General features: G+C 36.3%; 1 protein-coding gene across 1 annotated transcript in view; it reads left to right on the top strand.

Annotated features, from left to right (window-relative positions):
* TM9SF3 (transmembrane 9 superfamily member 3) overlaps window positions 1–26991 on the top strand; it is a 43427-nt gene that overhangs the window by 8588 nt on the left and 7848 nt on the right. The window contains exons 3-12 of the mRNA XM_038140056.1: window positions 6028–6150; window positions 10776–10936; window positions 13088–13165; window positions 14070–14201; window positions 14723–14889; window positions 17249–17343; window positions 19222–19352; window positions 24986–25125; window positions 26676–26744; window positions 26836–26982. Coding sequence (XP_037995984.1) covers window positions 6028–6150; window positions 10776–10936; window positions 13088–13165; window positions 14070–14201; window positions 14723–14889; window positions 17249–17343; window positions 19222–19352; window positions 24986–25125; window positions 26676–26744; window positions 26836–26982 — 1243 coding nt within the window. The remainder of the gene's footprint in view (window positions 1–6027; window positions 6151–10775; window positions 10937–13087; window positions 13166–14069; window positions 14202–14722; window positions 14890–17248; window positions 17344–19221; window positions 19353–24985; window positions 25126–26675; window positions 26745–26835; window positions 26983–26991) is intronic.

The following is a 26991-nucleotide window of genomic DNA, read 5'->3' as shown; positions in this document are numbered from 1 at the left end:
TTTTTTTCCTGTGATGATGAATACTTGTAGACTCACTGCAATTGCAAAGGAGTAGCAAGGGCTCAATATATCAAAGTTCCACCTTAACACAAAGTTGATAATTGGATCCTTCGATTACTGTCTAGTTTAAAATAACTTTGACAAGTACCTTTATAGTGCTGTCTCTAACTCGTCTTATGCCAGTCAGGCTGGAGCAGGATGAAGCTGGTTTGGGGTTTTTCTTCCTGTTGTTCCCTGTCCTCACCATCTTGCCATACTGTTCCAGAGAAGACATTTAACTTCTTTTGCAAATATATTTTTTGGTATGAAGGCCTGAATCTTTTATTGCATAATTTCTCTGTGTGTCCTTTCAGATATCTGTAGCCAGTAGTTGCAGAACTTCAAATAGTAACAGATTCTTTTTGCCTCTTGAATTTTAACATTTATTAATTTAATTAAATTTCTTTTTCTGTGTATCTTTTTTTCCAGAACACTGCATTTCATCACTATTGCTTAACTGGATGGAGAACTTGAGCATAGTATCTCTTGTCTGAGCATTTACAGTCAGATGGGATTTAGTTTCTGTAAGCTGCTAAAGTTTTATCCAAAACTGGACATCTGCAAAATAAAAGAGCTAATTATGTTTTTGCTAGCAGTAGGATAAGTTGAATAAAAGATTTTTACAAAGTTTGTTAACACCTTAAATTCTTCATAATTTTATAATTTGCATAGAGGATAGCATTGCCACACTTAAGGAGTTTGAATATTTTCTTTTAAGAAAGAAAGAGTACCTGTACAAACACTGGGAAACAGTCCTACTACTGGTTTGTAACAGTTGTAGTGTGCTGAAAATTTTACTCAATGTGGGAGAAATAGTTTTCTTGTCCAATCTCATAGAATGTCCTCAGAAACACAAAATGGAAAGGACAGTGAAGGCAACTGGCAGCAATTCAATGCATTGGTGAAGATTAATGAAGTTTCTTTTATCAGAATATGGTAAATGTTTGTTTGTACAGCCAGTTCGATGTGTAATTTTTACTGCCCTTAAGTACCCCAACTTTAGAAAGAGATTCTTTTATTCCTGTGACAAGTGCACTCTATAGGTGCAGCACCAGTTTGAAAAGACTAGAAGGTTTGTGAGTTGATGTTTACTGCTATGGTGTAGCCAATGCACAGAATTCTAAAAAATTTTATTCTTGTTATTAACACCTTGGAGTTAAGTAGATTGATGATCCTTGTTGAACCTGCAGTGAATTGAACTCCCAACAAAAGTGGCTGCAGGTCAGATGTTTTCAATAAAGCAGATGGTACATGCTAGCTGGTTGATTACTGAGTATGTGTAGATGATGTGTGAAGCTGTATATGTGCACTTCTAGTTTTTTCTCTTGCAGTCTGTGTCCTCTGGTTAAAAGATGGAGACAATAGTCTCTTTGCTGTTAGCTGTTTTCCAGCAGCTTCTGCATCAGGAGCTGTTCTAGTATTTCTAGCAGTGGTCCATGAAGTGAAACTGAATGGGAGTCAACTCTATTTTACTATCATTAATCTGCTGTTAAAAGTATTAAAATACAATTTTTTCCACATTTCAAAGTAACAAGTATATATTAGTTGTAATAGTAATTATTTAGTATTAAATTAGTATTTAATATGAAATTATGTAAAATTTGTGTAATTCAAATCCCCTTGCTACACAGGTTTTAAAAAGAAAGAAATAGAGCAGAGGATTGCAATATTTAAATTCATTTTTTTAGAGGCTTAAAAGTTGTCATAAACCCAGTACAATTTGAATCCAATTTATGTATTGTAAAATTTGAATTTCATAGACCAGTCCCTAAAGTTTAGCATTTCTATAAAGAATTCCTTTTCAGTTAGATTGTTGAAATGGGATGGTAGCTCAGTTTTTTGGTGATATTTAGTGGTAGACCTTGTTCTGTGCAGAAGGGGTGTTCACTTTTTTTTCCCTTCCCTTGTAACTTGATTGTATCAGTGAAATTGCAATAATATTTTTGTAATGGATAAGTTTCCTTTCAGTGTGATTGATACCAGCTTCAACTCTGCATCAGTGTTCCAGAAGTTGCTGCAATTAAATTGAAACAGGGGTGTTGGTGTTTTTGTGGTGGTTTGGTTTTTTGGTTGGTTTTTGTTTTCCTTTTTCTTTTTGTAAACAGATAGAGGCTTGGTTGGTACCAATAGATTCATGTGTTCTTAAGTAAAAGATACAGCTTGAAGGAGTGTTGAGTATCTAAAATCTGCAGCTGAAATAATTAAGATAATAAGTGATCAACTCACACAGATTTTCTTCATGAATATGTGGATCATATCTAAGTTCTGAGTTAACAGGCATCTGTGCTTTTCTTTGTGTGCCTTTGGCATTAAGACAAGATTAACAGTTGCAGGCATTTCTTTCTCTTTAAAGTATTGTATGAGTTTACAAAATTAGATTTGAACTTCATACTTTTAGGTTTTTATCCTCTAAAGTTAGTAAAAGGGAAATAGAATTGTTCTAATAAATTAGCTTCTGCAAGAAAAAAATAATTCCCTTCTCAACATTGTTTGGGCAGCAGTAGCAGGTGAGTGTGAAGCTGCATGTTGTTCATCATCTTCAAAGAATTGTTTAGGCTACAGCTGTTACTGGCTGAAGTCCTAAACTGTGTAAGTAAAACTGGCAGTTGAATCAGTAGGCATTGCCTGTATTTTTTGAACTAGAATTAAAATATCATGGTTCTGCAGTAATGTGCCCTTCTGAGAGTGAAGGTTTCTTCCACTTGAACTCACATGGGTGGTGACTGGTGGGGCAAATCTACAGTGTTCAAGCCTCCATGAAGTAGTGTTTCTTGTTGTATTAACTGTGGCATATGAAAGGATACATGCAATTATACAAGATAGTTGGATTTACCTTTTGTTACAATATGAACAATGTTGTTCTGACATCACAGGTCTCAAATCTGTATAAACACCTGTGTGAAGGAAGAAATGAATTATTAACATGCACTCATATTGTAATATAACTTCTGAGTTTTCGGTTGGCTTAATTATCTTGTCAAGCTAAATCTAGGATAATAATGCTTTTTAATTAATGTGTCAAGTTCTTTACTCAAGTGTTTAAGTGACATCCTGTGTTACACCTGAGACCTAGTAAATTATTAAATGTATTGATATATATTATTGGTATCATAATAACTTCAATTTGAAAATCTATTTTTGATACCACCATACAGTCCCATTAGAGAAAATGAATTTAAAGAGGAAAAGGATGATTTAACAAAATTGCATTTTGTACTTCTTCAGAAATGTTACTAAATGACCATATTTCTAATGGAAAGTTCTTCACCCAAACCTTCTACTGCAACATCTCTAGAAGGATGACATTTAGTGTTGTTAGATATAATGAGGTTTTATATGGTTCACATGTTTGGATAAAACCCCATTGATCTGACTGTTCATAGTAAATTTGAAATCTGGCTAAGCACACTTGCTTTTCTAATGAGTCATGCTTTAAAAAATTTTCCTAAATGTGCTACTGACATTCCTGAAGCTTTATTGCATAGCAGATATTACTTCTTTCACATCCCTGATGCAGAGCCATAAAACCTACCTTTAACTTCACTCTACTCTTGGATACACATCCAACCATAACTTTGATAAGAATTCTCTAACATGTGCAAAACCTTAGATCTGGTAAAGCTTTAATGAAATAGACATCAGGTTCCCCAGCCACCAAATGCTGTTCTAAGATTCTTTCGTTTAATCATTTAACAGTGGATTTAAGCTTGACTACCTGATCCTGTCCTGTAACTGAAAGACAGCTTCAGCTGTCAGTGGCTGGAAAAAGGAGCACTTGTCTTTCTTCCCTTGTTTTACAGGGAGGTGAGAGGAAACTGTGCTGTGCACTATGGCTGACATCATACTCCATATGTAATGTCATGTTTGTGTTTTGCAAGAATTGAGTGAGATTGTTTCTCATGAGTCCGCTGGGGTTTTGTGTGTGTGCCCTGGAGCAACTTGTAACACGGTTAATCCAGATGTGATCATACTGTCTCTGTGATGTCTTCTGGTATTCTGAATGCTGGGAATAAGATGTGCAAAAATGAGTGAAGGCAGGTTTTTTTTGTGGCACACTACTATCTGCAGCCTTGTGTCAGTGCAGTCGTTTCACTTCAAATGATATTTGATGATAAATGATTTTTAAAAAGTCTTTTTGTTTTTTAATAGCAGCAAACCTCACTGTTTATATCCGAAAGCATTATATGCGGAATAGCTCATTTCAGTTGGTAAAACAAACAAACAAGTGGCAAATTCCACAGTCTGAAAGGCTATGGAGTAATTTAGGGTAGCTTGCAGTCTAACCTACCTGTGCTGGTACTGCTGGGAACCAGAGAGTCACCTAAAGCCAGCCTGGCCCCCATAATACTTCTCAAAACAGGCTTCATGCTTCAGCCCTGGGAAATGCTTTTTTTCAACAGCCTCTATCAGTTTCTCTTCCAGCTGCATTTTAATTCATGGCTTATTTTCATTTGATCTGATTGTGCAACAATCCTTTGAGTCAAAAAATGTAGTATTAGAAAGGTGTTATCCTTTATTTGGAACATAGTATGACAGTGAAGTGCCAAATATTTTGGAAAGAATCCCTACTTAGCAACAAATCGAGAAAATGATGATTCTGGGGTTTGTGTGTTAGCTTTTTTTCCCCCATTTAATTAATGTCAAGACAATTAAAAATATATATTAAAATGAAAAAGTGCCAAGGAGAGGCATTTTGCAGGTAGGGGGGAAACACAGTCTCAAAAATACAGGATCCAGCTCAGTAGAGGCATAAGTGCAAACTTGAATATGTATGTTTGTTTCAGCTGGGATGGCAACTTTAACGGCTTCCTTCTCTTAAATGTACCAGTACAGGCACTGAAGGGCTTCTTGGTACATTTGTTGGCTTGAATGGTTTAGTTACTCTCTTTTTTACTCCAGAAAAGAAGTTTTGTTGACCAGATGTACTTGGCATATTTTGACTTTTGTTGTTATCAGAGAAATTATTGTTTGTGTTAGAAATATTCTGCTTGCCTGCACTTTTTCTGTGCAGGTGATTTGATTTTCCTTTTAGGCTTTATATTGTAGTTAGCGTATCGAAGAAAGTAAGCTGAATTTTGATACAAATTAGAGCTGTACTTAGGGCAGGAATTAATTTTGTCTACTAAAATGGGTCCTCAATTCCAGTGATGACAAAAAGAGAAGATGGAATTCTTTACTTTTACTGCGTTTCACTATTTGTAGCATGAATACAATTACTAAGATGTAGGTGAGGAAGCTTGTCTCCATTGCTGTCTGAAGTCTTGTAAATTACATGAGGCCTTTCATCTTTCTTCACTTGAGAAGGAGACATTAGGGAAGGAAACTGAGATGTAAAAGAATGGCTGCTAACAGTATAACTTAGGAATTGTAGATGGGTAAGAATAACTTTCTGGGTGAAAGAGGTGGATTAATTTTATTTCCAAATGCAGCCTCTTGTGTGTTCTTTTCATTATTCCTATTTTTGTCTTCTCTCCTTTTTTTCTCTGTCTTTGATTGCTTTGTTTCTTCCTTAGGGTGGTTTCTTCAAAACTGCTGAGAACTTTAAACAGTTTTAGGTTTTTTTACAAACATTATTGCTAGTCAAGTGAAGCTGATTATACTAAAACAGAGATAATGTTGTAAACAGTTTTATGTATTTGTTAATAATTTCATACCTCTTGTTAAAGTTAAAGAGATTAAATTCTCTATTCAGGTGAATCTGCCATCAGCTTTTGTACCTTAATTTAGTGTGGGTGAAGCAGCAAAAGGATACTGTGAAACCTTTCCTTGTCCAGTATGTGGGAAGCCTCTGCATGCAGAAATGTAGATTTCTGAATATAATCATGCATTTGCTTTAATGGTTCCTTTTAAAATGTCCTTTATTTTTATCTACTTGAGGATACCCAAGAGGGCTTGGAGACTTCAGCTCTGTCCATTCTTCCACTTGATTTGCCTTCACTTTGAGCCAGCTCATTAATAAATCTTCAACTGTTCTTTAATTTTTTGCAGATGATGTGATGCAGACCACTTACTGTGAAGTTGACTTGGACAAGGGAAGAAGAGATGCATTTGTGTATGCTATCAAAAATCACTATTGGTACCAGATGTATATTGATGACTTGCCAATATGGGGTGAGTGATATTATGCATTGATGACTGGATTGCACCTACTCAAGTCCTGTACTGGTGGGTTTCATGGAGTCATTTAATGACTAAGCTTTGTTACAAGAATTTCACAAGAAACTTACATGCAAGTCAAATTCACAAGAATATGAAGTAAAGTAACAGAGGACATAATCTTAAGCTGTACCATCGGAGGGAGGGTTAGGTTGAGCATTAGGAAGCATTTCTTCACAGAAGGGGTGATTAGACTTTGGAATGGGCTGCCTGGGGAGGTGATGGAGTCACCATCCCTGGAAGTGTCTAAGGAAGGACTGGATGTGTTGCTCAGTGCCATGGTCTAGTTGGTAAGATGATGTTGGGTCATAGGTTAGACTCAGTGATCTCAGTGGTCTTTTCCAACATAATAAATTCTGTGTGAAATAAGTTGAAGGCTTATTGCATTGAAAGAACAGTAGGATGGCTGTACTGGTGAAATACAAAAACAGTGAAAAGCTGTTCTGTTTCTGAAGCCCTGATTTAATAACAGTAAGTTCTTAGGTTTAAATTTGTTCAAATGTTCAAGTAAGTGGTAATTGGGTAGGTTACTTGTAAGGTCCATGTTATTGTGATCATGAATAACAAGCTTATTTGAGAGTTGAAACCTTATTTTGCTACCTTTCTTTATTACTCATACAAAAACTGTTTTGTTTAATTTTGTGGTAATTTAGTGGCTGTTAACAGTGTTGCTTTGTTGTCTTTGTTTATATGGAGTTTTATTTTACTTATTCTTTTAAGTTCTCAGAATTTCTCTTGCTGAGTATTATTTATCTGGGTTTAGAAGTGCTTGTGTCTTGAATAAAAATGCGTGTATGTTTATTGCCATTGTCTCTTAAGGTCTCTGTGTTTTGTTGCTCCCTCATAACCTGTGATCACATACCTAGTAAAGAGTGCTCTGCAGACTGCACCATGCACTGATAGCAATCAACCAAACTCTCCAAGGCCTAATCTCCCTGTTGTAGATATAAACTGAAAGGAAATGAAAAACAGCCATAAGGTCTTTGTTGCCTGTGTTCAGTGAAAGAGGTAAACCTGCCCAAACTAAACCAAGTCCCACAGCACCTACAGAAATGCAGTTCAAGTCATGCAAGAAAAGTTCATTGATAGCTGGTATGAATAATGGTATCCATCATTAATTCATTTTGACAAAGGGTGCTTTTTAGCTCTTTCTTATTTTAACTGGTTTTAGAAAATATCTGTCTGATGAACATGGCAGAAATATTAACACTTTATTTATTTATTATTTATCTGGTAATCGGGAAGGTCTGGGTTTTTTTGTTTTAATGTGTCTGTTTTTAAGAGATACCATTATAGTGCCTGAAGAGAAGTACTTAAGTATTGATTTTGTTCTTTTCCGCTGATTTGTTTATTGTGTGTAATGGCTCTGTAGCCAGGCTTGGAGTAGACCTGAATCACTCTGTGTGACCTTTACTGTACTGCTTGTGCAATTGCTGGTAGGCTCTTTAAAAGCATGCATGAGTGACACTTGTTGCTACGGTATTTTTTATGGCTTTGGCCTTTCAGCAAAAGACCAATGAATTCTTTTTCTCAACTAGTGGCAGGTATGTAGGTTTTGAATTGCCCAGGGATGATGGATGCCAAGCTGACTTCTTTGGAATCCTATGTGGCTAACAAGTCTTGGAGGCTTTCTTTTTTAGGATTTATTTTTCTGGTCATGTTCTATCACCTAAAATGCCAAAGAACAAACATACCTACTAAATCTTCTATACATGACAAATTTTATGCTCTCAGCTAAAAAATCTGGTTTCCTGTGATTCCAGTGTTTTTAATGTTTCCCAGTAGTATGCTTTTTAAGCACAAGAAGTCAGCTAGAAAACATGTAGAATATAGGTATCATCTTTCTAAGATATTAAGAAACTGCTTTTGATAGTTTGGAAGCAGGATCTCAAGCTGTGCTACATAATGGGGACTGCAGGATCATAAGTACTGGTACTATTATATAAGGATATAATCTGACATCAGGTGTGAAAGCAAGTGGTGCTGACAGTTTTGGTCTGTGTCTCCTGCAGGTTAGGTGAAAATAGCAGGACTGCAGATTGGTCAATATTAGCCTGACTGTTATTAAAAAAATTAAATGAGTTCTTGGTGGGGGGCTGAGAAAGGAGTGGATGCACCTGAACCAATCAGAAGAGTTTATCTGCAAACTGGGCATATAGCTTATCTGCAATAATTTTGGTTTGCCTGGGTCTCTGTTCAGCAACAGAAACGTTTCAGGCTCTGAGTGCTGCTTAAAACATAAAGCACTGAGACTTGCTGCTAATTTTATTTTAGTATTTCTGTTATGAATATGGCATGAATGATGCTGTACACATGCTACTCTGCCAGCTTGCTGGTGCCTTTGTGTTGTGTAGACTTGTCTAGTACCATATAATGCCGTGGCAGGTAGAGACACTGAAGAAAGCAAGTAGTTAGTTGATAGTTGATAGTTGTTGCACAGCTGTAGCTAATTCTAAATAGGTACTAAATTTCAGTAATTATAATAAAGGAAACCGTTAGGACTATTTAAGATACGTGGGTGTAAGAACAGAAGTAGTTATGATGGCATCTCTGAAATACTCTGAATACTGGGAAGGGTTTTTTTGGTTTCATGAGGATCGTGTCCAGAACTGGTTACCCTCGGCTTGCATTAAAAATAGCTTGTGCTGAATTACTTTTTTTGTCATTGTGTGAAGGCTGTCATGTTGATCCACTTTATTTGGATTAGCTATCTTGAGACCCTTACTGGCCAGCAGGTATTGTATATACTGTATGACTCAATATCCTGGGTTTTTTCATTGTTGCTTCACATCTTGTCGCTGAATTAAAGCAAAATTTTGTTCCTTAAATGTAGATGGCTGGAATCCTTTTTCAGTGCTACCAAAATAAAGTTCTCTGTGAAGAGTGTAAAAGAAAAAGATTCAGATGGTGCTAAAGTTTGCTGAGAATTGTAGGCAACTTCTCTTTAATTCTGTTCTTAAAGCAGACCATTCACTTCCCTGGGCTCATCCAGATGCATTCATGGCACTCCTCCTGTCTCCTGGCAAACTTTAGTTAAGTTCATCCTTTGTGTTCTTTATGATTTTCCACCTTGCTAAGGCTTACTGATACCAGACATATGCACAAACACAAATTCTTAAAATTTGCCCTAGAAGTCCTCAAGCCCTGTAAGGAGTACTCTATTTTCAGTAGAGACTAGGCATAAATTAACCTTTCTTAACTGCTGATGACTGAAGGTAATGACATCAAACTGCTGTTCAAGGGCCCTGGAAGGTTTACACTATTTTCTAATCTGAAAAAGGCAACAAGATCTTTCTAAGTACATTCAGAAAAAATTACTCCATTTTATATTTTTTCCTGAATTGCTGTCCTACAGTGGAGAGGGAGACTAGGCTTGATTGTTTCAGGACATTCCCTATGTGAAGCACTGTGTTAGTTCATTCCTTCAGTGAGTGATTGATCAGAATGTCCTTTAAGTAGTTCAGAGGTGTATGTTGTCATGGTTCTGGATACTGCCATGGGAACAGATGGCATGGCAGGTGCCAGGCTATATGGTGGAGGCACAAACTGGCACATGTGTTGTGTAGATGGCATATACAAGGCAATCGTGACATATGAGCATGAGTAAAAAACTTGACAGAAAAATACCACCTAGAAAATTAAAAAACACAGATGATGCACAGAGGCCCTTCATATATCTAGAGCTTTGTGATAGCCTGTTCCATATCCTTCACCTACTTGTTCTCCCATTGCCCTCAGCCTTGTGTATCTTAAGTGCTGGTTTTTTTGTGACTTTCCATCTTGTACATTTTGTATGTGATCTTTGATCTTGACATCAAAGGTGACACAGCCTGGGAACATTTTGACTGTTAAACTTTTTCTGTTTTCACCCAGTGTAGCATAGTCTCTGGAATTCTTCTGTAGTCGATGAGACATTTTGCACTAACTTACTGAAAATTAAGAACTTAATTATAGAATAGTTTAAATGGTTTGAGTTGGAAGAGAATGTAAAGCTTATCATGGTACAGCCACAACTTCTCTTGGGCAACCTGCAACCTGTACCATTCTCTCAGTAAAGAATTTCTTCCTAATATAAAACCACATTTTTGGCAAGCATTGGAAACTTGTGTGCAAACGAGAGCAAAAAGCATGTGTTGGGAAGTAAACTAATGAGGATTACAGAGAAAAAGTAAAATTCTTACGAGGAAATAAAATGAGTGAATAGAAAGATGGAGGATGGGAAATTACAGAGGTCTTGACTAAGTTCTGTTAGGGAAAATGAATCTCTGTTTAACTAGTTATTTATCTGGTAAGAATTGCAAATAAAAATAGAGGCGCTGTTATTGGGTCTTCTGCAGTGTTTGTAGCTGCAAGCTTTTTCTTTTAATGCTGTTACAAAATGCTTCTTTCAGAGACCCGTGGATTGAAAGTGGAGTCCAGATATTAGAGAAAAGAAGAGCATATGGATGGTCTTCTGTGTCCTCTTTGTTTATGTTGCTTTTTTAGCTGGCAGAACTTTGTAATGCATGTTTTTAAAAAGTAATTGCAAAATATCTGAAAAGCATGCCTGTAATAGATGCTTGCACTTGTTTTCTATGCAGGGATTGTTGGAGAAGCAGATGAAAATGGAGAAGATTATTACCTTTGGACTTACAAAAAACTTGAAATTGGTTTCAATGGAAATAGAATTGTAGACGTCAATCTGACCAGTGAAGGAAAGGTGAAATTGGTACCAAACACAAAAATCCAGATGTCATATTCAGTAAGTAATTTGGTGATGCACCTGTAATAAGAAATTCTACTTGGTGAAATAGCTGAAAAATAGGTACTTGTATACTACTATATGTTGGGCTGTGTTAGAGGAAGATGCATCTTCATTCCTTCAATTATTCTGTTTGGTTGATAAAAAACCTTGATAGATTTGTTAATAACAAATGTAAAATTGTGATTTTTGAAGTACTCCAAACAAACTGGACCTTCTGTGATGTGCAGAAAAGTATTTTAGTGGGAAAGGAAAATACCCTGAAAGAATGGAGAGCAGAAGTGTAGAGGACCTGTGAGTAGGTACACATTGTCTTCATGTTTGGACTTCTGACGTTTGTATCATGGGTTTGAACTGGGTTCTCAGCTAGGATAAGAACCCACTGTAACCCTTCGTACTTTGCAAGCAGTTAATATCAAAATTTACTTTGTTTTGCAATTCCGGTAGAAATTTCTTATTTATATAACATGATTAATAAGGTTTTAGGTTTCTTTTTCTGAAGCTCTCTGCTATGATATTGAGTTGCTGTGATAAAAGGTAATGAATAAACAGTGCTTGATGGTTGACATAAATTAATTTTTTCAGTTTTACTCTTTATTTAGTTGATGTTACTTAAATCAAGTGATGGTTCACTTGTCATGTTCAACACATTTGTATAGTGAAACCATTTTTTAATGCCCTGCTTTTCTTCCATGCATTAGCAGTGGATGTCAGCATAGGCTTTTATTTCAGAGAATATTCTTGCCACAATTCCATTTCTTTTGTGCTGAATAAGTTGTATAGTTTAAAATGCAGATAGCTGGATTTTGTAGATGCTTTTTAGAATTACATTTACACTAATTTCCCTATTTTTGCTGCAAAATTTATAGTAGAAATTTCAGAATTTGCTATTTCAAATTCTACCATCATTGTGAAGTCCATTTGCTCTAAATTTTAAGTTGAACAGCATTGAGTAGCAGCCAGTAATAAAAATAACATAAGCTATTCCCTTAAAAGACTTTTTAGCAGGCAAAGCTCAGGACTTGTCTATCAAATTGTGTTGGCACCACTGGACAGTTGCTGGGCTGCCCTGTATGTGGTGTTCAGTTCACACATTGTCACTGGTGGCTTTGTTCTAAACTGTGCTTTATAGTGGCAGGTGCTCTAATGAGAAATGTATCTGCTTGAAACAATTTTGAAACCTAGTAATCTTGAACAAAGTTGTAATTTGAATTGAGGAACATTAATATCAAACCTCAAAGTGAGTAGTGCTGGCATCATGGGTTTTTTAACATGTCTCAGGACTGTGGGGAGTGATTGGGGTGTTCAATCTACATGGATATGCTTTCTTCTATACTCAATAAGAGAACAGGTTTTGGAAGGGGTAGTTCCTTCTCATGAATTTTAAAATAGGTATGTACAAGGGGGCTGTATTTGTTTCAATATCACTAAAAATCCTGATAATTTTGGCATGCTTTTGAAAAAGATTTTCAGGTAGGCTTGTATTTAGTTTGTAAAATTGTTTTTATTTTAATTTTTAAGTGCTGTCTTGTAAAAATTGACAAAAATACTTTGTGCTACCATATTGGCACCATATAGTTCATTAATGCAATTACATATTTCAAATCAAAAGCAGTCCTCTCTGCAGCTGTTGGAGAACTGACAGCTGTAATATGCTGTTACCGTGTGATAGCCTGTCCATAATCACATACTTTTCCAGTTGGTTTCAGAGTAATTTATTGGCAGTTGAAGTGTCGAGATTCATAGTAATTATGTGTATGTGTGTGTGTATATATATGCATATATACATTATATATATTCTGTGATCATGGAAAAGGTTTGTTGTATTTGACAACTACAAATTTGTATATTTGGTTAACCTCACAGAGACAGAGAGAACTGAGGTAGTGCAAGACTGATTCTTCCTTGTTCTTAAACATAAGCATGGACAAGATTAGATCCATGAGGAGAGGTGGCTGATACTCATTCTATGCCTGACCTGTAGATGCCAGTCTTTAAGAACATCATTCCATTGTTTTTTGCCAAACCCCATTCATATTGAAGAAGCTATCTGAAGTGGATGATTTTTAATATGTAGTCTGGGTTTCTGCATGTAAGTATAGCTAAAAATACTGTAAGGAGCTTTTCAAATATAAACATTTATCTCTTCAGGTGAAATGGAAGAAATCAGATGTGAAGTTTGAAGACCGATTTGACAAGTATCTTGACCCATCTTTCTTTCAGCACAGAGTATGTATTTTTCTAAGACAGCCTTACAATACATCCCTTTACAATGGTTGCATTAGTTTAGATGTCATGCAATTTTTGGATTACATCTTTGAATTTTCAGATTTTCCAGGTGTTCTGGGACAGTAAAACAGGGAGGTCTGACTGTTGTTTTAGTGGCAATGTTGCTGCTAAAATAGGATGGCTCCGTTTTTTTAGAGTGCTTCAATAAATATGCAGGCAAGCTTCAAGCTTGCAGAAAATACAGTATAATTCAAGAAAATCCATTCAGGGGACCAGAAGCAGTGAATCCTCAGGGACACAACTGTGCAACTGTGCAAGCTGGATAAGTGCAGTTGGCCATAGGCACACTTCTTTCTGGAGTAAATGCAGAGCAAAAAGCATTAGCCTAAACCAGTTATCAGTTGTGGCGCTATCAGTTGTGTTTAAATCTGTGGTCGTAATCTCCTTAAGGGTAGTGTACTGAGCTCTGCTACTTTCTCAAAGTAGAGACTTTGCATTCTGTTTGGAGCTCAGTGAAAACCAGAAGTACATGCTTTTGAGAGCAAAAATAATGCTGCTGCACATTTTCATCTTGAACCTCTTCTCTAGGAAGGCAGAGTCCATCGTGTTGCCTTTTGCTTACCGAGGGAGCATGCACAGCCAGTTGTTCAAACTTTGCTGCCGCTTAACTAAGTTGTAATAACTTGGTCCTGAGCAAGGCTGGCTGATAAAAAGGTTTATATGTGGTGTTTCACAGGCCAGTTTTAGTGTCACTCTCTGAAAATGTAGTGTTACTTACAGTATGGTTTATTGTTACTTAGCTAATGCTGACAAGCTGTCCTTATAGGCAACAATTTATCCTTATGGGAACAATTTGAAACACATTTACAGTTCTAAATTTCATGGGTGTGTTTTCATTTTGTAGATTCACTGGTTTTCAATTTTCAATTCTTTTATGATGGTGATCTTTCTGGTTGGCCTGGTGTCTATGATATTAATGAGAACTTTGCGAAAAGATTATGCAAGATACAGCAAGGAGGAAGAAATGGATGATATGGTAAGACCTGCATCCATGCTTTAAAAACTCTTTTTTTAAGGCTTATTGTTTCCTTGTCATACATTCATTGTGTTAGCAGCTCTGAGTGGCTTTCTTCAATTTGACAGAAAATGCCTTTTGTGTGTCTTGAAAGTGTTACTGGTTTTCTTTATAACATGCTTCTAGGTTGCGACCCAAAAATCTCTCTCTAGTCACTGTGTTAATGTTCATATCCAACCTTAGGATTAACTAGGTCCATTCTGACTTTGTAGTAGAAGCCTGATGTACTCCTAAGCACCTCAGAGGCTTTAGGGACAGGGAGGGATTCTGATAGATTTTACTGTGTCATACTTTCAGGTAATTTGTTGTTGTCTTCATATGTATCTGAAAAGTAAACTTTTCGATTTGATGCATTCAAAAGAAGAGAAGACACACTTCACTTGAAGTTGCTTTATTAAATCAGACCTTCTGTTTTTATGTAGCTTGTGTGTTTGTCTTTAATTGTCATGACTAGACTTAAAATTTGTTGTTGTTGTTCCCAGGACAGAGATCTAGGTGATGAGTATGGGTGGAAGCAGGTCCATGGAGATGTGTTTAGACCATCCAGTCATCCTCTAATATTTTCATCGCTTATTGGTTCTGGCTGTCAAATTTTTGCTGTGTCTCTTATAGTTATTATTGTTGCAATGATAGAAGATTTATACACAGAGTAAGTATAATTGTGCCATGTCTTCCATATATAAATGTTTAAGTGAACAAAATAATTTTAAAAATTACTGTTCTAACTGGCCTGAAAAAAAGTGTTTGAGAGTTTCTAGTAATAATCTGTAGATCAGATGTAGTATTAAGAAATGCTCTTTTAATTTGTAATGAAACTTTGTCCTACTGTTATCATGTTAGTTGGTCTCCTTTTATTTTCTCTTTTAGCGCTTGCTTTTTGAATTACTTGTTTTGAAACTAGTTTGTTGTTCTGCAGAATCACTAGTAGATAATATGGGAATTGTATGTATTCAGAGGTACACATTTCACTCCTGGTTTCGTCCGGAGTAACAAGATGTTAGTTTATTTCTGACCCTATTTCCCCACCATGTCCTGTGAAGACTAAAATAAGAGTGTGCTCTGTTGTGAGTAGTTCTGTTTTCTGCTGACCAAGTCAGTATTAAGTCAGTCTTACCACAATTCTGCTTAGGAATGAAAATGTAAATCTTTAAGGTCTTTTGAACACATAGTTCTCAGCCTGTGTTGGTGTAAAATCTCCAGAAATAGGTCTGACTGGAAAGAATCAATTAAAAAAAAAGAAATAATACTCAAGTTTAAAATGAACACACTACTTGTAGTTCACCTGTTTTCTTCCTTCTTAATTTGATTGAGATTTTTGGGTTACTGGGTGGACTTCATCTGCTTCTGTAGTGATTGTGTTTTGGGAATTAATTCTTGGCTTGTGTTTGGGTTTTTTGGGTTTTTTACAAGTGATTTGTTTTAGGCAGTGACTAAACTTTTATTTGTATCGCCTGTAATTTGATTTTACCAAGTTGTAATACTTCCATTGTACCGCTAGAGGGAACTCCTGCTTTTCAGTTCGGTGACCTTCTACCGGTGTGTTTAAAAAGCCGCTCTGTAGTGCCAGAATCTTGGCATATTTCCATTTTTCATGGGGTGTAATTCCCCTCCTTGTGTCTCATGGTTATATTTATAGACATGCATACATACACACTTTTAATTGTGCATCATATCAGCCCTTCAGAGGACAAAATTAACCCATTTCAGAATGTACGTGCCCTGTAGGTTAGTCATGTCAGTTGTAAAATGTAGCAAACAGTATTTTTTGAAAAGATATGTGCACTTAGTCTTTTACTGCAGTAGGCCTTTCTGTCACTTTTAAAGTGAATTTAATTCTGGGTGTGTAGTGGAACATTTGACCAAATGTGGTGCAGACAATTCTTATGTTTAGGAAAACAGCACCTAGTCTGGAGTTTTTACTGGTAGTCTGGATTTACACAGTGGCAGTGCCATTTCAGACTGTGCCTGCTCTTGGGGGTTTTGCATGTGTTTCTAAATTGTCTTAAGTTACCAGAAGTTTTTTAAAAAGAAATATTGGTAAAACAGTCCTTCAGTGTGTATGACCAGCAGGTATATTTGCTTTGCTCATGCTGTCATAGAAGCTTAAGTGCTAAAGAGTGCTTCTTTGAGTACAGCAGGCATCCAGGAAAGGTTCCTCAAAACCCAAAATGGCAGTAACTAGAATCTCTCAGAGCAACTAATTTGAAGAAAGTACAGTAAGTCAGCTGAAAACTTACTGCTGTTTGCTGTTGAAGAATAGCAGAGGGATGTGGAGAAACAATTCTATTAATGAATAACATATCTTTCTATTCTTAGATATGATCTTTTAAAATGTATTTGGCAATGGCTTCTTTGATTTAAAATAATTAGCTTTGCTCGTAAAATTTCAGAAAAATTATGCCAAAATTAGTAGTCCAACATTTAATGGGGTGACATTTAAAAATTACTAAGCTCTTCTGATTGCACTACTTAATGCTGATTTGTGACTTCATTATAGTATTTATAGTTTCTAAATCTAATTTTCTGCCAGATGAGCACTTTCGATGTTAAAAGTTAATTTCTGGGGGATGGCAGGAACATTATTCACAATCTTAGTATATTTTTGTTAATACTGGCCTTTTGACATTTTATCTGCAGTTGAATCTTACACTTAATGGATATCATGTAAATAGTTGTTTATGCACAAAGTACACACATCCAAATGCCAGAGTATGTTTATCAGAGGTGAGAGTCTGTACTCCAGTTAAAATAAATGCATGTTAGGAAAGAGTGTAGTATGTCAAAACTCTCTTTCCCACATTGAATTAGACTTGGCCAATGCCTTGTATACAAACAGTTCTCATTCTTATGCAGATTTTACAGTTTAAGCACTTCTAAATATTTGTATTACATAAAAATATTAAATAACTGCTTCTGCTAAAAATACAGGGGTTTGTTTTTTTTTTTTTTTTTTTCTCTAATCATGTTTGGTTTTTTGTGTCATTTACCAAAAACATCCCTTCTTGCAGGAGAGGATCAATGCTTAGTACAGCTATATTTGTTTATGCTGCAACATCACCAGTGAATGGATATTTTGGAGGAAGCCTTTATGCTAGACAAGGAGGTAAAGAGTTTTCATGTTTCAGCATTTTCATTGCATTGTTAAATGGAGAAGTTATTATTTTCTGATTTGCATCAATGTAGAAGAGTCCTCATGGAGTTAGATGGAATCTGTTAGATTTTTAATGAACAGAAAATATTTTGAATATATTTAGCTTTCATATTATCTACTCAGTACTGGCTATGCTTTCTAAAAAGGTAACTGAAGTCTTAGGTGAATTTAAAAGAGCTAAAGAACTGTTAACAGTTGTGACTTCCAAATTGCGTGTTATACTCTTGTAAATAATTTTTGGCTCATGACATCCACAGAGTGTAATAGCCTTTCCCTTTCGTGTAGCATGTTGTTAGCCAGCTCATGTCATCTTCTCCAGATGACTCCTACATGGTCCCCTTCTTTATATACTAGGGGGGGTTATGTTAGACTAACACAAAAAGGACAAGTATAGATTATTTACTAGACCATGAATTGCAGATGGGGAAAACTGTTTATAACATCTTTTATATATACTTTCCAGTATGTGCTCTGCTTTATACTTAGCAAATCAAAATGAGCAGCAGTAGAGAGCAGAAGCCAAATAAAATTGACAGAAGATTTGAGCAGGCTGTCTTCAAATGCTCTCCACTATACCTCTGAGTTATGACCAGTTAGATTCTTGCAGTGCACTAGCTTCATCCATTCCCTATGCTGCAGGAAAAAAAGAATAATCAATATCTATTATCTTCTAGAGTGCTTAAAAAAATAATTCTGGTAAGTTCACAAAAGAAAATTTGTATCTTTTTAGCATGATATACCTGTTAATGTTTAATCTCAACTCTACTTTGAGTTTGGAGGTTAGAAGTTTATTTTCATGTGGCTTGTTTATAAACCTAGCAATTTGTACAAAACCAGATCTACTTAGAAAGGGGTTGCTATGCTGTAATGTATTGTGCTCTGTGGTTGGGCCAGATAAGCTCTTTTTTTTACAGGTAAACATGTATCAAACCATGAAATGCTGATTATGTGGGCACATGGTGGAAATACGTATTTTTGTCTTGAAAAAATACACTTTTAAAAATATTTTTTACTTACTGCATATTAATATCATGGTGTATAAATGTAGACTGTATTTAAGAGCATAGAAAGTACAGGGAATACAGATGGGGAAATTTTTAAGGTATTGTCCAAAAGGATTTCTTTGATCTCCTCAGGGAGCTCTAAACTTAGTAATAACTGCTAACAGGTGTTCTGTTCCCTTGATGCTTGGAGTTTAGAAATCACTTTCTTTCTACCTTTTCTGTTGTTGACAATGTCAAGAGTCCAGTTTTCCTGTATGTTAAATGCTGTGGCATTTTGCTTTTTACCAGGGATAGCCATTTCCTTAGTGCATCCTGAACATGTGTCTGGGTTGGCTTGGTCCAGCTTAGAGCAAGCCAGCCCCGAGCAGGTGCTGCTGGGAGCAGCTGTAGTGCTGAGTTCTCCTGGCAGCAGTGCTGAGCTCTCCTGTGCTCTCAGAGTGGGAGCAGGTTCTGCACAGGGCCAGCTCTACTATCTCTGTCTCTTCTCATCTGCAGCTACACGCACCCTCAGGTTTCACACCCCAGGTTGTTTGGCCAGCTTAGTCACCATGTGCTGTTCTTCAGCTGAAATGTTCTCATGCTGTTTCCCTTTTCTTCTTTTCACCTGGCCCACTAAATTGATTAATGTGCTGCATCTTGTGAGTTACCGGAGTCAGATGAAACTTAGTTTGCTCTTAGCTCTTGTATTGATGTAGTATGTTGTTACTTACTTCTTTCACCTTTTTCTGGGAGAAGTAGTCAAACATGGAAATTCTGGAGTGCTTGCTAATAAATAAAAAAAATATGCTGTATCTTAGCAGTCCCATTGAAATGTCCCTTCTTACAGGAAGGCGATGGATAAAGCAGATGTTCATTGGAGCCTTCCTTATTCCAGCAATGGTGTGTGGAACTGCCTTCTTCATCAACTTCATTGCCATCTATTACCATGCTTCAAGAGCTATACCCTTTGCAACCATGGTGAGTTGTTTTATTGGAGAATTTAAACTCCACTGTACACACAGAAAAATGATATTTTTTAAATCGAAATACATTTGTGAATCATAGTTTAGAGCTAGCTAATTAGAAATTTATCATGGGAGGAGGCTTAAGGTGCTTCAAGTATAATTAATTTTAAACACAATAGCAACAGCTGCTGGGTGCCAAAACCAGTCTTATCTCTGCTTAAAGTGACACTTAAAGTGACGTTGCTGGTTCTAGTCACCTCTTCATTAACAGTGTTTTCAAAGCATGCCTAAATACCAGCTTTTTACCAGCTGAATTCATTTTTATAAAACCACTAAATGTAATATAAAGCTAAACATGTTTATAAACTCTTCACTTATTTTTTCTCGTTTTTTTCTTTGAGAAATTAGATTAAAATTCTAGCTTTGAGTGTGTTTGGGTTAGTTGATCAATGTGTCCCAAAGAAATATTGTGTTGTTTTTTCTTTCCTATGCTAGCAGCCATATACAATACTGTCATAAAAGTTTACAGCATTGATCTTTGATATGTGTAAAGAGACTGTTTTACTGCTAAGCAAGCAGTTATGGTATCCCATTTCTCACTTGTATTCTCATTTGGAGGCCAGGAATGCTGAGGGAAGGTTATTCCATGTGTGCTGAAGTTTGTCTTGTGAATTTGTTCAGCTGATTTGTATTTTAAGACCACGGGCACGTGCATGGAAAAGCAAACTGATATATAAATCTTCAGGGTTCAATTCACCAGGATGTTAGGACTCTCTATACACAGTGATTTTAATGTTTGCAAGGTTTTATGAAAGCCTTTGAATCATTGTGACTGTGGCAATAAAACTTAAGTGGAGTTAGCAGGCAAGCAGGTTATGAATCGGAAACTTCATCAGCGTGAGCAACGCTCTAATGACTTCAAATCAACAAGCTGGTTTGTAGAAGGAAATGGAAATTGTTTGCAATTACCATGTTATGCTTCAGGTTGAAGTCCCCAGGAAGCCCTCTGGCTTTATGGATGAGATGCCTTTGTGTCTTTCCACCTCTGTTTTCAATGTAAAGAGGCTTCCAGAATTACCTAATGCAAAATTGCTGCTTTCTTGGGGAAATAAAACCTCTGCCACCTAAACGTATTAGAACACAGAAATAACTTCCTTTAACCTGACATGTCTTGAAACCATCCTCCTTGATTTAAATTGCTGGCAAGTATTGCCCCTTCATCTTGACTGCCATAAATCTAGAAAAAGAAGAAACTGAGTTACTGAAAAAAGTTCCTGAGCAAAAAGGTTGCTAAGAGACTATTCTTAAATATATCATCCCGTACTTTGCCAGTTCCACTTCTCAGTGAAGTATCTAAGTAGTCTCTGTGACTTAATTCTTCCCTCCAGAGGGATTTTCCTATGGAATTTAGGCAAGGGCAGCTGATAGAATCCAATCCAGGACATCCAAACTCACACTCAGTGTATCTTTCACCTACCTTGTATCTGTTTTTCTACACTTTGTCTTGAAGTCCTCAAATTGATTGGGCTCTTCAGGATCTTCATGCATCTTGTTGTAGTCTGTTTTGAACTTCAAAACTTTATTCACCTTGTATAACTCATTCCTGGTGTCTGGGATCTCTTTGAAGATGTGGTAGGGCCTGGGAAAATGGAAAGCTTGTTTCTGAAATCAGTCTTCACTCTTGGGACTCTGCCCTTAGCCCTTTTTAGATACTTGCAAGCTGTTTTACCTATGGAATGACAAACCTTCTGCAGTGAAATAAGCCATGAGCATAAACAAAGGCTTGATCTCTTCTGTGGGGTAGCTCTCAGCTGTCCTTCCCTTCAGAATGAGATCAAGAATGTGACAGGTGTTATTCAAATATGAGACCTGTTTAAAACTTGATGCATTGAAGCTTTCCGGAGCATATGAAGGAGATACACAATCTGCTTTTTTCACTCATCCCTTCACCTTTATAGGAATGCAATGGGTACTGTTCAGTTATTCATGCCTTTGGAGTCCAAATTTGATTTTTTAGTGTATTTTGTTTATTATGTCCTCTTTCTGGTGAACATTGAGTTTTGAACTTGTTATACGTCTCGACTTACTTTCTGTTGATGTTTTTCAGTCTTTCTGGTGTATTTAACAATCATCTTTGTATTTGTATGTGTGTGAATGATGTGTAAAATTGGAGCATGGGAGATTTCAGAAGACTTTTAAGTAATGGTATGTGAAGTGACTTCTCCATAATATGTTTGAAGAGTATGGTACTAGTTCTGTGCAGAAATACTGACTAATGCAGAATTTCTACAGAGTACAGCATGATTGAATTTGAAGGGACCATTTTAATTCTGGCATTTTATAAGTTGTGACTGCTTACGTTGTTCTGTGAGTGATGCATAATTTAAAGATTTCCATTAAGGCTACTATGACTAATGTAATATTCTGACTGTAAAATCTATGCAGCTTCTATTACTGTTTTAAGATTTATCATTTTTGTTTTGTTTGAACAGTAGATTCCTTTGTGGCTAAGGTTTCCAGTGTGCATTTTTAATGATTTAATTAAATAAGGTTAAGGACACTGTATTTCTCTTGGGATTGAGACCCTATTGTTTGCATCTTTTTTACCTTGTTTTGAAAAGAAAAAAGTGTTTCCTCCAACAGATGGCTTAATCCATGCTGCAGGTTTCCCTGACAGCTTTGAGTTGATATGAGTATTGACTGCCACTAAAAAAAAGAGGACCTGGTAGTGCCAACCATTTTCATGCCTTGAGCCAGATAAAGAAATAAACCTGGCTAAAAACAGGGAGAAAATCCTGTTAGATGCATTCAGCAGAAAGTGACTGTGCAACCCTTGGTCAAACACCTTCATTTTGCTAAAAATAGACATCTCTTAATTCTTCTGCCTCCATTTTTAACAGTTCCATTTATTACCCAAAGCGACAGTCTAGATTAACAACTTAGTTGTAATAAAACTAGTAGGATTTTATGTTGAAGCCTTCTGTTCTGTTCTTTTTCTTGTTATGTTTGGGCAATGTGCAGAAAACTGTTGTGTTATACAAATTTGGTAACCTCTGTATGGGAGGGAGTCTCATGACTGAGAGTGCATTTTGGTAGCTGACAGGGAAGATCAAGCTGCTGCTTTGACAGTTAATTTTTATTGCTTTTCTTCCCTGTGCATTAAGCAGACATGGCACCATAGCCTGCCAGTAGCTGTTTAATATTAGATATGCTCATAAAAATTTTAATTATCACCCTTGAAAGAAGTTTAATCTACAGTTGTCAGGAAATATGAAACATGTGGCACTAGGAAATAAATTATATCCCTCTTCATAATGTTTCCTTTCAAATATGGAAAACTGAATTCTGCACATTCAGTCAAGGGCAGTAGAATATTCTTTCCCCATCAAAACAAAAGAAAAAAGGAGTTAGAAGGAATGCAGGCTTGGTGAGGTTGACAGTATCTTCTATGGCAACTAAAACCTGCAAACTAAATTGGCTGCTAGTGTATAACATATTTTGTACAACAAAATTGCAACAGTCAAAATTAAAGAAGTATTTTTTAATGTACTGGCTTGGTACAAAAGCTCACACTATTTGTTTTGGGTAACAAAATTCTTGAAAATTTCTTCTACCCACTGCACCTCAAACGAGCTGGGATGTTTTGGTGAGGATTTTAATAAATGTAGCAGTCAAGATGATGTTCTTTGATGTTTCTGATACTTTTTGACATTTTTCTCTGAAAATTCTCATCTGTTCCTTCATTTAGACTGAGCAGTTTTCAAGGGCAGAACTTGTATCCATTGAGTGAGTTGTATGCTTCTCCTGAAATTTATTCTTAGGCAACCTCAGTGTCCTACTTAAAACATTATGCTTGCTTACCTGTGTTTTTGGAGTAATGGAAGAAGATAAATGGGAGATACTAAATTAATTGTGTAAAAACGGCTTTATTGTTATTATATTATTTATACTTTAAGTATAAATACTACTATTATACTTTAAGTATACTATACTACTATTATACTATACTACTATACTATACTACTACTATTATACTATACTACTATTATACTTTAAGTATAAATACTACTTAGTGTCTCCTTATTTACCAGTGACACTTCATATTTTAGTGGCTCATTAAGTAATTCTGTAATAACCTCTTCTCAAAGATATACAGAGCAGTCTGGAAAGTGCTTCTGCTTGTTGACCCACCAGTTTGGTGTACTCCTCCTGTGAAGCATGAAGGCTTGCTCCATCCAACCCCAGGCAATGTTTTCCCTTCACATCTGACCTAAGCTAGCCAGTAACATTCTGACACTGACTTTAGTCAAATGCTGCCTTAAATTTGTGTGTTTCACCTAATGCTAAGTTTGTATTGAACTAATGTCATTCTTTCTGTTCAGCTGCTTGCTGTAGATTTCTTAGATACAACATACATGAGCAGCTTTTATTTATCCTCAGAGTAACTGCTTCTTAAGCAAGTCAATGTGTGCTCTTAGATCTGTTGTGCTCTCTTGTTTTGCATTAATCTGCTGCCGTGGACTTTGCATTCTGCTGGAGTGAAGGCAAATGTAGCTCCTTTGCTCGGGAGGCACCAGGGTGTGCACAGAGCCTCAGGCAACAAAGCCATTAAAAGGCAGTATTTTCATATGTTTGCATAGAAAAGGTCACGGGGTCAGTATTCAGTACTGTGGTGATTGCATTATGGGCAACTGCTCTGTCTTTAATTATCAATATCAAAAAGCTACCAAACTGTCTAATATTATTTCTTTTTGTGCTAAAGAGTTAAAAGTACAGAACGTCTTCCTTCACACTTGAAAGTTTCCTGGTTTTGGGAGATAAATTATGTTGCCTTTAAGGAATAGAAAAAATGGACCTACATAAGTTTAGTGGCATTAAAAGATTCATGGTAGATTTTTAGAGAGGCTGTTACACTGGAAGGAGCTGGAGCATTGGCTTGACCTTTCCTGTATTGTGCATAAACTTGATTTCTATATGTAAGTAAGTTTGTTGTGTTTCTAAATTATGTATCTTTGTGTACTAGTGGTCACTGGTTTCTTTGTCAGTTGATGTTCTTAATTGCCTGGTTTGGTGCATAGTGGAGAACATTGTACCCAAAATTGCATCAAAATTGGTAGCATTCTTACATGGTTTTGTGATTGTTATTGGGTTGGCTGGTTGGTTGGTTTGCTTGGTTTTTTGTTTGGTTTTTATTTTTTTAATTTGATGAAAAATTCTGCACCCAACAGTTGTAATTTTGTGTGCAACTACCTAACTGCTAGATATTTATTCCCAGAGAAATTCCCACTTTCACTCTCTACAAAACTGTAAAAAATGCTGACAACACTTTCTGTTATGAAGTACCATGAAGATTTAATTTTATTTCTTGAGCAATATATTGAGTATAATGATTAGGTGGAAACAGTAAAGCAGTCTGTAATGGTTCTGTTCTCTCAACTGATGGATGAAAATATACTTAATAATGTTTATTAGAAAGTTTCTCAGGGAACAAGTGCTTCTGTTTTATAAAATATATGGTGACTAATGCTTCATTAGTAGGAGTATGATTCTACAGCAATAACTACTAAGGACTAATACTGGTCGATTATCTTCTGTTGTTGTCTTAGACCTGTTTTTTGAATTGCAACTCTAAATTTTTGCTTGCAGGTGGCAGTGTGCTGTATTTGTTTCTTTGTCATCCTTCCACTGAACCTTGTTGGAACTATTCTTGGCCGAAATCTGTCAGGACAGCCTAATTTTCCATGTCGTGTCAATGCAGTGCCTCGTCCTATACCAGAGAAGAAATGGTAAAAACGAGCATAATGTTACTGGAAATATTCACTTCAATTCGTTTTAAATGGCTTTTCTGGTCTTCAGCTTTAATGGAATAATTCCTTTTAATTTAAATTGAGTTATGCCTAGAAGAACCGCTCAACTGGCATTTTCCTAATATGATTTTTCTTTTGAATTAAAACACCATGGTTAATAGTTGCAGCAGATTTTACACTCTTGGATCACTGATTCACATTTTGCCTGAAATGCTCTTTAGTCCCTGTGTAAAGGGGGTGGTGCCAACTCAGTTCTTGTATTGATATATTGACACTAAAACCTCTCCACTTCAGTTAATGCCTCTTACAGGTTTAGGATTGAGTGTGCCTTGGAGGCAGAACTGTTCTGATTAATGATCTCCTAACACAAGCTGAGACATATTTGCAGGGTTATGGTGGGGAGAAGCTTGCAATGCTGTTCCCAATTCTTTACTTTTGTTGATGGCACAGAGCCTAAAATATTACAGGTATATGGTTTGAACTGTGAAGAAGGCTTTATAATTTTTGACGTGAATGCAAAGTGGTGCCTGGTCTCAAAAAGTATACTTAGGTTTTTGGAAAATTATGAATGCAATCACTTTTTCCTATTAATTTAATTCTGAGGTGAAAGCAGCAAGCTACGGAAATTAAAATATCCTCTGAGGATTTTTTTAATAGACTTTTCTTGCTTTCCCTGTTCAGAGGAATGGAACAGACGAAGTGAAAGGGGCACTGAAACATGTAAGCCTGTAATGTCCAAGAAGTGCAGCACACTGAGTCTCTTGTTAGTGGTAGGTTGTGCAGCTCAGATGTTAGAATTTAATTTATATTGTGACCGGTATCTTGCTAATCTGATGGATTTTTCTGGATCAGCATGACAGTTAAAAATACTTCTCTTGACTATGATGAAGTAGCACACAGCATCAGCTTAGACAAGTCTCCCTATAAATAATAAAAGAAGCTGCAAATAAAGTCACTGGTTACTAGCTGGATTCAGCATCATTGCAAGTGCTACAGAGAGGTCACCTTTTAGTGACAGAGTCTTCTACAGGTAGCTGGGTATTCATTTTTAATGTTATGTTCATGACTCAGTATAGCATTAAAAATGAACACTAGATCTTATTTATGTAACCATTATCCTGTGAAATTTTGCTTGTGCTTTTTGCTGTATCTGTAGCCATCAACAGCACTGTGTTGTCACTGCCTTCGTGCAGGGCTAGTGGATGTCATGGATCTTGATTGCTTAGGCCCTTTTTGTCAAGAAAGATTCTTTTTGTGGCCTTAAGGCTGATCACAGGGCTAACCTTATGCCTGTAGGTAATAGGCACGAGCCTCATGTTTTGTTTCAGCTTTCCCCAAGTGTAACTTCTTGTTTTATCCATACTTGTGACATTTTTGAGGGAATCTTTCTAATCTGCTGGTATGAGACAGAAATGTTCTTGTCAGCATGCTATTTAAACACTCTTCTGCCCCATATCAGTAATCTGGTCTTAATGTGTTTATAAATGAAAATTTTCAGTTGTCCCTAAACCAATCCTAATATCTTTCAGGTTCATGGAACCAGCTGTTATTGTTTGCCTAGGTGGAATCCTCCCTTTTGGATCAATTTTTATTGAAATGTGAGTACCTTAGCTGTTTCCCAGTTTGATTAAAAATTACAATTTAAGTTAAATTACGATATCATCTGCATATTTTCTTTACTCTCTTCAGGTATTTCATTTTTACTTCATTTTGGGCTTACAAGATCTACTATGTTTATGGCTTTATGATGCTGGTTCTGGTTATCCTCTGCATTGTCACAGTTTGTGTGACCATCGTTTGTACGTATTTCCTGCTAAACGCAGAGGATTACAGGTGGTAAGTGTT

The sequence above is a fragment of the Motacilla alba genome, chromosome 6 (assembly GCF_015832195.1).
Source record: "Motacilla alba alba isolate MOTALB_02 chromosome 6, Motacilla_alba_V1.0_pri, whole genome shotgun sequence".
In the NCBI taxonomy this organism is placed as follows: Eukaryota; Metazoa; Chordata; class Aves; order Passeriformes; family Motacillidae; genus Motacilla; species Motacilla alba.
The sequence above is the reverse complement of the archived record's forward strand: the minus strand, read 5'-3'. Positions and strand labels throughout refer to the sequence as shown.